The sequence below is a fragment of the Vidua chalybeata genome, chromosome 7 (assembly GCF_026979565.1).
Source record: "Vidua chalybeata isolate OUT-0048 chromosome 7, bVidCha1 merged haplotype, whole genome shotgun sequence".
Lineage (NCBI taxonomy): Eukaryota > Metazoa > Chordata > Aves > Passeriformes > Viduidae > Vidua > Vidua chalybeata.
Window position 1 is genome coordinate 29229518 of NC_071536.1, and position 12727 is coordinate 29242244.

The 12727-nt window shown below is 39.3% G+C and overlaps 1 protein-coding gene across 1 annotated transcript in view; it reads left to right on the top strand.

The window, feature by feature from the left end:
- The window catches only part of LOC128790931 (kalirin-like), a 406721-nt gene that overhangs the window by 230722 nt on the left and 163272 nt on the right, over positions 1-12727 (top strand). The window contains exon 9 of the mRNA XM_053948138.1: positions 3866-4096. Coding sequence (XP_053804113.1) covers positions 3866-4096 — 231 coding nt within the window. The remainder of the gene's footprint in view (positions 1-3865; positions 4097-12727) is intronic.

Consider the following 12727-nt stretch of genomic DNA (forward strand, 5'->3'; position numbering starts at 1 on the left):
CCTTTTTGCCACCAGCACCTTTACTCCTTTTGCTTTCCTTCTGTGGATGAGCCCTGGCTCTAGCACAGGTATGCTAATGGCTCAAAGGATGCCAAGGCTTTCTCCTTCAATGTGCAAATCAAAGAGATGTAAAGTCCTAATTGCAACAAATGCTCAAAAGATTTTGCTTTAGATAGATTCTAGAATCATTTAGGCTGGAAAAGACCCTTAAAATCCTGAGTCCAACTGCTGAGCTAAAACTATCATATACAGTAAATCCTGTCTCTAAGCAGCATCTGAGATGTATTTGTATGTATTGTTGTAAAATAGCTCCAACCTAAATAGGGTATGTGCTTTTTTCCTTTAAAAGAGGATGCCAAGAATGCTGAGACAAATTCTCTGGAATTTTTTCAAAAAAACCCACATGAAGTTCTTTACTTGCTTTTTTCCCCATTCAGGCTACAGCATAAAGTAAAAGCTACTGACAAAAATCAGTTTCCCTGGACTGTGCTGTACTGGAGTGTCTCTCTGGCTGTGAAGGGATTTTGCTCCTTGCAAGGTTTTCCAAGCTGGACTGGAGGACTATAGTAGTGTCTGCTATACTTAATTAATTACCAAGTGGAGACTCCAGGACAGGATATATATATATATATATATATATATATATATATATATATATATATATCCCACTTGCTCATGCCTTGCTCTGGTCATTATGGAGGAATGATAGATTTTCTCCAAACCCCATTTTTTTTCCCTAGTGCAAACTTGTGCTTGTTTCACAGATGGCACCATTAGTCTTGTCACTTCCAAGGCTCTGGAGGTCTTCCTGGCCCACTATAAAGGATATCTGCAGATTTTCACTTATTCCTTATCTTTGTATAGAGCAGCCATGGGATGTTTCCACTAGCACAACAAAATCTATCTTTTGGTTCACCCAAGGTTACATAACTTCTTTCAGAAGCATTTACATTCTGCCCATTCTTTTCCTACCACAAAGCCAGGAATATCAACTGGTGATAGGAGTGTGTGTGTGTTTTGTGTCAGGTGATGAACTAAACTTTCCCAGAGTCCAGCAGCAGTTTGCTTTGACAAATGCAGCACTGGTACTTACACCTTACTGGGATTGCAAGTCATGAGGTGCGTGTCCATTCAGCTTAAGACTTGCAATACTTAAAAATATGTTGTAAATAAGATACAAGTGAAGTGATGTGACTAACTTGGGTTGTTTTGCTTGTCTCCTTGAAAAATTTAAAAAGATTCACATGGAAAGAGTTTTATTGATTTATTTTCGCAGTTATGAGGAGAACATGGAAATGAATGAAAGAACACAGTATGTGGCTTCTCCAATTGTGAGGCTGTTCCTTTCTGAGATCTGCTCATTGGGGAACTCTGAGAGCACAGACCTTCTGAGCTATTGATTGGAAATGCAAAAATAGTCATAGTTTTGGAAAACAAGCTTTTTAAGATGAAGAATTTCAGAGATGCAGATGATATGAAACCCTGGAATATCTATGTTATCTTTGAGAATACTGAGTGCCACTGGTTACCTGATGGTCACTATGCTCCTTTTCATTTATTTAGTCCAGTGTGATGGAACAGGGATGTAAGTTGGAGAGCAGAAGAACACTTCTAATAGTCTCTGATTTGTATTAATGATTATTAACAGGACAACACAATGATTTCAAATCTGGTGTTTTATCTCTGTCTGTCCAGAGAATAACCAAGAGGTTATCCCCAACAGGGAAAAATCATAACTTGTAATCTCTGAGGTTTTTTAGACAGACAACAAATTGCTATGCAACAGATAAAAACCTACATCCCATAGAAGAGAAAGGAGTAAGAGACAATGCAGAAGGGTAACTATTAATAGGTCTGAATTACAGCACAAACTTTGTAAGACAGTTTTCCTGAGTAAAACATGTGTGTTATATTTTCTGTGCAATCACATCTCTTACTGGTAAACTTTTGAACCTTTATTTTTAATCCCAGTTCTGCTGTGATTGTAGCAGTGTAAATCAGCAGAGACTCTATTAAAACCATTGGAACACCACCCAGGGAGTGATTCAAACCACCTCTAAGCCCAAATCCCAGTAACAGAAACACAGTGAATTACACAGTGGATTTAGCCAGTGCAAAGAGTGAGTTTCTGGTCTAATAATCTGCACCTACATGTGTCCATGGCCTTGGTTTCCTGTTCCCAGCAATTAAGTACTTGCTGCTTGTCTTCCCAGAGATAAAATAGGATGTAGTATGCCTTATCTTCTTCCTCTGGAAGCTGCTTCTTCCTGACTAGCAGCTAATGCCATCTCCATAATCTTGCCAAGGTAACACCTGTGCCTCAGTGTTTCCTCCCAAAATCTTCTATCATATCACCACTATCCACTGCTGTTGCTCCCTCTGTGACCCTAAAAGGCTCCAGCATGTGCAAATTATTCCAGCTGATCTTCAGCAGCAACTGAAATTGAGTATGAGAAGCCACTCCCTTTGTACTCTTGAGTTATTTCCTGATCTAGTTCCAAATTACCTTGAACATTTAAAAAAACACAAGAATTTTCCCAAGGTCACCACATAGGCATAAATATGATGAGATTTTACTCCAATTTTTGCCAGTATGCATCTCAAAAGTTCTCTTGGTTTCTCTGAAGTGCACCAGATACCCAGTGCTACCACAGACCAGGACATGGCATAGCTTGCCAAAAGACACAGGTTTGGGCATTAAAAGGGTATGTGCTACATTTGAATAAGCAAATTATAAGACAGGAATAAATGAGACATGGAAGTCCTGGAGATGGGTTTTAGCTTTGATTGATAATATTGAAAATTTGAACTGGAGGAAAAACATTAATTACCCTAATTTCTGTCAAGATTGGTGATTGTGATTGCATACAAATACACCTTTCAGGAAAACTTGTCATTTTCACTGCAGTTTGTTTCGGAGGGAAAAACAAAAAGTAGGCTGGCAAAAGAGAGGGATTCCAATAGTGTCCTCATTTACCATTTCTGTTGAACAAAATATTTTAATTTTGTAATCTGGAACTGAAAAGTTATTTCAAAAAGCCATTTTTCGAGAATCAATGCATGCACACATTTTTTGTCAGAAATATGGTTTTTATTGTTAAATCTGTCATTTTGCCCCTGCAATATGAAAATGGTCCAGGAATGTTCCAGAAAAAAATTTCTGACATTAAAAACCAGGCATTCTGATTTTTTTTAATGCCCAAATGCCTCTGCATCTGTAAATATCTTTTAATATTCTTCAAAAAGGTTAGATGTGTGCAGAGGGCTTTGTATTTCCCAGCAAACTTCATAGTCTATTGAAAGTTGAGACCATAGGTACCTCTGAGCTCTTCCTGAGAAAGAAAAGAATCAGTCATATACTAATTTATTTTTCTCTGCCACTGAATGAAATGCAGAATGGAATGTGACTCTTCTCAATGTATAGACATACTTAGTAATCCTACAAAATGGACTCTCCCTTATTATACAGAATATGAATGACTCTGCCATCTGTGGTTTTCTTAAAATGCCACCTCCTCACAAAGATAGGCCCGCTCTTGCAAATGCCACCTGTCACCAAGCAGTGTGTGTCAGGAATTTTCAGTGCCCAAGTGTTGCAATGGAATAAAGCTCTGGGATCTCTGTGTGCAGCCCCAGCAGTGCTGTACCTGTGCTCCTGCTGAGTGACACAGCAGGGCCACTAGGAAGCAAAGGCAAGTGCTGAATGTGTAAGTACAAGTCAAAAAGAGATGTTATGAGCTCTTTCTTCCTTTTTGACTGAAATGAGGAAAACACACAGCAGAAAAAGAATGAGCTAGGCTGTTCTCTGTCAGCTGTCAGATAGTTAAGTACCAGTGCAGTGAAGCAGAACTATTTCTTCATTCAGGTGAGCCAGGATGGAAAAGCCTTGCTGGATGTCCTACAGCGTCCCTTGAGTCCTGGGAATTCTGAATCCCTCACTGCTACTGCAAACTACTCCAAGGCTGTTCACCAGGTGTTGGATGTAGTACATGAAGTCCTGCATCACCAGCGGCGCCTAGAAAGCATCTGGCAACACAGAAAAGTCCGGCTACACCAAAGGCTGCAGCTCTGTGTTTTCCAGCAGGATGTTCAACAGGTAATATCCCTACTAAAGAAATTAAAAATTACCTTTTATTTGCAGCCATAAAGGTTAGTGACTCATCCCAAGGCTGGTGCCATAACCAAGATTTCACACACAGCTCTAGAAATCTTCTAAAATCCTAATGCATCTTTCAGTATCTCTTGGTTTCATGTTGGAAATCATCAATCAGTCCATTGAATGTTGATCAGTCTGTAAGACTGTAAGAATGTGACAATGTTTTCAGTGGTTAATTTGTCACAAGTGAGCAATTAGCTATAGGTACCCTACTGTTCCTGAGAAAGTGATGTTTAATAGAAAAAAAGAATTTCAAGTGTAAAAAGCAATTGAACTGTGGTGTGTTTCACCTTTCAGTGTGGAAACAACATAAACTGACATTTTAGTGGTGCTGTTTACGTGGTCTTTGCACTATTACCACTCATGGAATCCATATACCCATGCTATGAGTTTGCTGGCCCCAGTGAAGTGCACACCTCAATGCTCAGAGCCCTCCTCACAGAAATAAAGTTTGTACAGCACAGGCTTGTCTTGGAGAACATCTGCTCCAGGTGGATAACTTTTCTCTCCCAGAGGAATCCATATAAGTGCCAGCACAAGAGTGTGAGTGACAGTAAGTATGAGATGCCATGTTTGTAGCTGCCAACTATGCAGGCACAATCAACAGATGTCCCAGGGCTCTACTCATTCAGGGTGGTGTGGTTTGCTTAAGGGCCCCATTATAGCCCAAAGCAGATGTTGGGAGCAATATGGTACTTGCTTTAAATGAAGAGGCTGAATGCTCTAATCATGTTTATGGAGCATTCTAATGTCCCTGAGGTTCTTTATGCCACTGCCTTCCTCCAAGTGAAAAATGAGGCAGAGATGGAGCAACAAAGCTGTCACATGCAAAACAGACATGGACCAACAAGGACAGGAGACAGGCAACTGTTATTCAATGTGCAAGTCTGTGCTACTAGTGCCATAACTGGAGTGCACCAGCACAGAAAGAACTGTAGCTGTAGATGTCCTTTGCAAATATTTGTGACCATTTCTTTGGCAGTCTTCAAAAATTTGCCAGTATTTCTACTTACTCAGGTTTTCCTCTAAAACCACAAAAATATTCATGACATATATATAACTAAAACTGGGGCTGAATGTAACAGATGCTTAATTTAAGCAACTTTTCTTTCATTCTGTGTCAGCAAACATACTGCATGGTAATGAAATTCATAAGCTATATATTAAATAGAGCATATATTTGGTATTCAGTTAGAATACTTTCACCAAACTATATGAAGTTAATACAGTTTTAGGGTTAAAATCTGAAAAATCAAGTGTTTTTTAAATTCTGATGTTTTATACTTTTTCTAATTGTAGTATTTAACATCAATAAGAATCTTAGGTATTCTTCATTCTCTAGGGTGATTTGCACTTTTGTTCAGTCTTTCCAAACTGAAACTTTCTCTCTTACATCTTCTGAATTCAGTAGAAGTGTTTATGAGGTTCATTCATGAAACCCATTCACACTTTTACGTCCCACACATGCAAGGCAATGAAGCTGTGTCACTGGTTTTCAAAAGGAGCAGGTCTTTGTACATACTGTGGCTTTTGGTGAGAGAAAAAGAGGCAGTAAGAGTCTCTGGAGCACAATAACTTGAGAGAACATTACTCTGTGTGAGTTCTGTTGGCAGCAGGCTTTCCAAATTTTTCTCTTAATGGGTAGTTATTATCTGGGAAGCAATAACTTAGTGACAGACATGCTTCCATCCTAGCACACACTGGAGGCATCTCTTTGTCCTACTTAGAAAGTAGAGAGGAAGAGATGAATCATTCTGTTCACTAAACATCTGTACTATTCAAGATAAATGCTTTGTAACTCATAAATGAAATTATCAGCTAAACAGAAATATGAATTGTAGATTCTGTGAGGAGGAAGATATGTGAGTATGTTGATGGGGGCTTTTTTTTGAAACTACTCACCTCCTGTATATCTGTCATGCAATTCCTATTATGCTTATGTGGTTAAAAGCCCATCAGTTGGTAGATGAAGCTGTCTACCTGTATATTGTCACTGATTATAAGCAACATTTGTCTATAATAATTTCTTGCCTTGTCAAAATTTAATAACCTTCAACTCAGCTCCCCCTAGTTCAAGTCTAAAATGAAAAGATGTGGGAGAAGAAATCCTGACAAGAGAGCCCTGAGTTTATTAGAATTCTCTGTCTTCTAAACACATAATGATACAGCATAATTTCTCTAAGGTAGATATTCCTCTCACACAGCTCAGAATTAAACAGTTTCTCACAGGTGCAGTTTTCTCTGTCAGGATATCCTGTGGCTCACCCTCTCCAGCTGCTGCCCAGTGTAGTAAAAGTTCTGGTGAAAGATGACCTCTGTGGCAGAGCTTGCACTCCTTCACTTGTTCATCCCCACATTTCTTGTCATGTCACCTGTTGTGCATCAATCTTGTCTCACATGTGCATGTTAATAGGGACAAGTTTTGTTGAGTTAAATGTCTTAATAAAGACTGCAAGATTATTTTGCACCCTCTCAGTCTGCTATTAAAAACTTTAATAGATTTTGGTAAAGACATCTCCAACAGGAGATTCTTATGGACCCTGAGAGACCAGTAATTCCTTATCTAACTACTCTGGTAAGTCTTCTCTGAGGGATTGAGTATTTGGGCATGGAATATCAAGAGATAATGGAGAGGTCTTGCAGAACTGATTAGCTGGATGAAGGCTTTGTGTAGGCCAAGTGTGTGCCATTTGAACTGGATTTGAGAGTTAAACTGTGTTCAACAGGGCTCATTCATATAATTTCTAGTTATCTGCACCATTTGCAAGGCAAGACTACCTGCTGCATGTACTAATGGTACATCAGGGCTGTGTTCTCAGAGGTTCACTCTGTCAAGGAAATACTTCTGATTCTAGCTGGGTTTCAGCATGAACCGCACAAAATCCCTGCAGTTACAGCATAACTGAAATTCACATTGTGCTGTATAAAAAAACAGTGTAAACACTATGGATTGCCAAGTTACAATATTAATATAAGAAATGTTATGCTATAAAATATCATTAGAAATAATCACTAGCTCACACCATCAGACATTTTACAAGACTATTTGCTACTACATCTATGTATTAATACAATTACATCCATTTGCACATGTGAACCAAGAATAATGGTGTGCTAAGGATGCTGAGTTATGAATATATAGTGTTTTAAAGAAGGAAAGAAAATAAATGGTGTGAAACTGCATTTGCAGCCTTCCCAGGAAATAGAGCACCATTCACACGAAAGCAACAGCAGTTAAGAAAATTTGTGAGGTGCCATAAGGTTCAACACAGGCAGGAACTGACAAGAAACTCTTTTAACACCAAAAGTATTTAGGATCATTATAAAAATGTTGGGTTGCTGAGTGTGTAAAATACTTCATTGCTTCAGTTGTTTTTTAGAAGTTCTCTGGTTTCAGATAGGGAAGACCTGCACTGTTTGATCCGTTTAGAACATAGCTGTGGGAGGAGGTGCTGAAATTCTGTCCTACAAGGGAGAAAAAAAAATCCCTTTGACTTTCATGCCATTATTCTGTAGTGGCTGCAGATGCACTGGCCCATTTTTGGTACTTTTTCCCTTTTTCTCCTCTCTACTCTGGGTCTTCCCCTTCTGCAGACTATTTACCATCAAATTAATGCCATTTCCATTTCTGTTGAGATTGGAAACTGTTCTCATATTTTCTCACATTTCCACTGCTTTACACTGTTAGGTCCTGATTTATCCTGCCAGCCTCTTCATGCATCTCTCCACTCTAACACGTTCCCTTTGCCCCATAAACAGCAACACCATTAATCAGCAAGGGTAGCAAAAAGCTTGTAGGACGAAATGTTATCAAACAGCCTCAGAAATAGCTGAAGTTTATAAGGCTGTTCTTCACCCCATTGCCTCCCCAACCCCTTTGTTTCACATGGGCAAGACTTTCACCTGAATTCTCCACTCTGTAAACTCATTCAAGTGAAGCACACCTGTTAAAGTAGAAGGAGAAAGGAGACCTATTTGATGCATATTTAAAGGGTCTGGGCAAGCCTTGAACTTGGTACTTTAGCACACTTTCATGTCAGAATAGTCACACTGATATTCTCATTCTGCAGCCTTCATTGCTTCTCACGGAAATTCTGTCTTTCCATCATTTCCATACCTGCATGCCAACACAGACTCATGATTCTCTGAAGACCACTGCTGGTGCTACTTTCTTCTTGCTTCACTTTGGTTGGGATGTCTGCCTGTTAATGAAGAGCGGAAAAAATAGGTGGATGTAGAGGTACTGTGTATGCTGGTGGTTTCTTGGCTGTGAACAGTGTTGAGTTAGCTGTGGTGGCTCTGCTTGGCAAAATGGAGCAGGCTCCTTATGGCAAATGAAGACCAGTGGTGAACAGCAAGGTGACACTGACAAACCTTTACTGGTGAGAGAGTAGGCAGTGCTAAGAAAGCTGGAACTGTTGCCTTTCCAGCTGCAGTGATGTCTCAAATCCTCTTGGTTACTGAGAAGGTCAAGCTAGACTAGTGTCAGGTTCATCTGATTTCTCTAAATTTGGGATTTGCCTTCTGTTGGCTTCATGCCCAGATACATTAAGGGACATAGTTTTGGTTTCCTTACGTGGTTATCTGCCTTCTAGTGATGGATAAAAAGGCCATGTGGCCATTCTGATATCATTACATTTACCAGCTGCCATTGGTTGTGGGAGACTCCAGAGTACTGAAGAGGAAAGGCTGTCTCTCTTCATAACCAAGCACTTTAACTTGTAATGTGTCTGGCTTTTACTGACAGAGAAAACAGATCAGGGCATGATCCTGACATCATTCGCATGGAAAAATGTCCTGCCAACATCTGTCTGTCTCCATACACTATCTGAGAATGCTGAGCACTCCATGTGATCTATGTCATCCATTTGCAGAAGAATGCTTGGATATTTGAGGCAGTTTATGTTTCATTTAGCTCTCACACAAGATTTTAGAGGATTAGGTCTGTGTATTACTCCCCCATTTGTTTGTGTACGCTTGATTGTTTTGATCCCTTCAAGGCAGTGAAGAGTTCTCCAACATTCTGTAGTTTTCCAACATGTCGTAGTTTGTTTCAGAGACAAAGGAAATGAGACTATATATCTGCTTTTATGCTTTGTTTATAATAATACCTTCACGGGGTCTTGCAAAGCAAGAGATTTATTCATAAACAATTGCTAAGGAAGAGAAAAGAACATTATAATTAAGTCAAGATTATATTTACTACCAGATGACTTCAGCCACATCAGCCTGCAAGAATACATCACATGCTCTGTGTGCCATCTGAACAGATTTAGCCTGTAAATAGCTCCCACTGTCAGTCATTAATTGAAACATTACAGTTCAAAGCATTCTGGAGAATTTTCACAACTCCTTTGGTAAATTGATGTGGTCATGAGATGCATTTAATGTTTGTTACTTACATGTTTACATTTTCAGAGTATTACTGCTGTACTTTCTCTGAGCTTAGAAGGTGTGTGTGACCTTACCAGCCATAAGTGATAGTGAGTAGAGGTTCTAATTAGGGTTGTATTGCCCCCCAAAAATAATGGAAAAGGAATCAATACTGGTAAAACTTCTTGGCAACCTTCTCCCAATGGGATACAAGAGAGAAAACAACCTTTTGTTATCCATGACTAAGAGATAAATACCTTTGTTCTCACTAACCCTGTCCTTCCAGCAGTTGGTGATGCCCCTAGCTTTTTATCTGATATGAATATCTCATCAGACAGTTCTGATAGAACACCAACTTTAGATAGATACAACTTTTACCTACACAGCTGCAAAGGACCAACTCGTGTGCATCCAAACTCACGGACATCTCTAACACCTCTGATGCAGAACTTCTCTGCTTTATTATTTATGCAGTAAAGGATGTACAATTGTAGTAAAAGGGTTTTCTGTTTGCTTCCATCCACATCACAGACTGTGCAATTAAACATTGTCAACTGATTTTTCACGGCAATTTTCATTCCATTTCTGTTGCTCCTGCCAAAGGAATAGGAACATTTTCAGGCAATGTGAGTGTGAGTCCAGGCATTGAAGGGATCTGTAGCCCCACTCATCTTCCAAAGAGGACTTATAAGTAACCAATGCTGGAAGTAAAGTGGTGGTTTATCTGTGCTGATTATCTGATTTATCTGATCTGTCCTGCAAATGGCCAAATGTAGTGAAAATGGCCACTTAAATACCAAGCATTGCTGAGGGATTTAGTTGTGTATTTTGAACTATTAAAAAAGGACTGTCATTCCTTAATTTGAACCCACAGTGGCATGGGATTATGCAAGAGTTTAAGATGATTTCTACTGACTGTGGATGTCTCTCTAAGCTCTAGTGGTGACAAAGTATAGAGTAAGAGCATGCTACACAGCTACACAGCCCCTGGTACTCCTTCACCAGATTGTGCTGAATTTGCTGCACAAGGAACCACACTATGAAGGAAAATACTGCAGACATATTTCTTCAGTTTCTGGTGATTTCATAGGGAATGTTTTTCTAGTTCCTTTAGCTTGCAAGACATGGAGCATTTATTGGCAGTGTGCTCAGGGTTGTGCAACAAACAGGATAGGGTTCTTGGAAAAAGAGCACAACTTAAAGAAGTAATGTGCATTTTTCCTCTTTATCAGTAATTCTGTCTTAGAAGTCCTCCCTTTGAAGGGCCACAGCAGAGCTTCCTGATGGAGGGTGCAATCATGTGGCATGTTGCTTTTTGGGCACGTTCAGACAGTGGCTGTTGGTATAGAGGCAGACTCTGTGCTTCTGCCCAGGCAGAGCCTGGGACATTCGCACCCTGTAACCACTCATCACTGTATGGTATAAGAACACTTCAGATGTCTGCAGCTATCAGCCTAAAAAAGCAAATTGCTTTACATACTTCAAACTCACATAAGAGAAAGGGAGCTCTGTTTTCAATGTCTGACAATGCTCTTAAATTTAGACCAGTATTATCTTGTATTATTTTTGTGCCAAAATTCTTCACAGAGAACTATAGGTTTAAATTTTTGTTTAAAGATATTTATTCTGGAAGTACCTTAGAGGTTGCTTATTAACAATACACTATCCTCTTAATAATTTGATTTAAAGTGAAACTTGAAATTATCTGGAAACAACCATTGTCTCATTTTTCCTTTGCACAATTATTAAGACAAGCAGACCATTGTTCTTTGTGCTCCTAAAAAGTCACTGATGAAAAAATAATAATGATCACTTTTTAATTTATATAAAGAGCAGTACTGCAAGGGATATCCAACTCTGGGAGCCAGATTTAGTTACCAACTGAAGTTTACTTAGCACTGATGTATGAGCAGTGCAAGACCACTTTGATGAGCTTCACAGCTGTCCTGGGAGATAAGATCTGAAGAAATCTGAATGAGCTAGCTTGATCTCTGAACCTATTGAAGTGAGAAGAGGAACAGAAAAAAAATGTTGTTGTCTGTCAAAAAGTGTTTTTCTTGTTTAGAGCACTGTCTGTCCTTCAAGACCTAGTTCCTCTCAGATGGTCTGTCTTGCTAATTCTTGAGTGGCAAGTGTTTGGGTTCTTAGGCTAAGAAGCTCTCTTGGAAACCCTCTGAAATCATACTGACTCATTGAGGATTTGGATCTATCTTTCAGTGGATGAAAAGGAAACAAGTCATAGCATGGGGAAATGGAGAAGGTGATATAAAGATGCAGTTCCTTCTCTGTAGGCAGGTGTAATGATCCATGGTCTGTATTTATCCTGCCTGTCTTTAGAAGCATAACTGAATCATCCAAGTCAGGAGACTAATGCAGAGTTTTCTTTTATAGTCAATGGAGAGACACTGGCATCACCTGAGAACAACTCTCATTGTGCCCTGGATACTTCCCTCTCTTATTCCAGACTGTCAGGGAAATAATGATAATGTAGGCTCTTTAGACAAGACCTTCATTTCACTACCTAATGTTGGGTGGGATTTATTAGGATGCAGGAGCCCAAATCCTGTGTGATGCCATTCTGCTGGGCATTCAGTGTCTTCCTGATCCCAGATTTGCTTTGCAGCATTCTGCAGAGAAGTCAGTCCTCAGCAAACTACTAAAATTTGATGTTACACTTAAACAGAATTTGTAGTCATTATGTATCCTGTCCTTATTATCTATTTCTGTCCCAGGATTGTTTGCATGTCAGGATTCCTGAAAATATGATGTGTAGTTTATTGTTTCTGAAAGGCATTGTTGGCTCTTAGTGTCGTGGCAAAGGAGGAGAGAGAATTAGGCTTGTCTGTTACTGATTAGCCCTGCAAAAATAGAAAGGTTGCAGTGGTGAAGAAAGAGAAATAAAATAGAGTTTTCTTCAGCTATATGTATATTTTTTGAAAGCAATTGCTAGAATGAGTAATTGTCATAAGGACATGGAGAAAAATAAGGTCTTTGAGTAGATGTAGACTGGAATGCCAGAAAACTTTCTGCCCTGTAACTTTAAGAAGTAACAATAATAGTAGCGTTTCTTGCTTATTAAGGTTTATTTCATTTCAGGATTATGGGGTTTCTAAAAGGTTGATGTTGAGCAACTTGCCAAAGGTCACTTCAAGCTTCATGACTAGAACTTTTCGTGTCAGGATGTCTGATCCCTGCTCT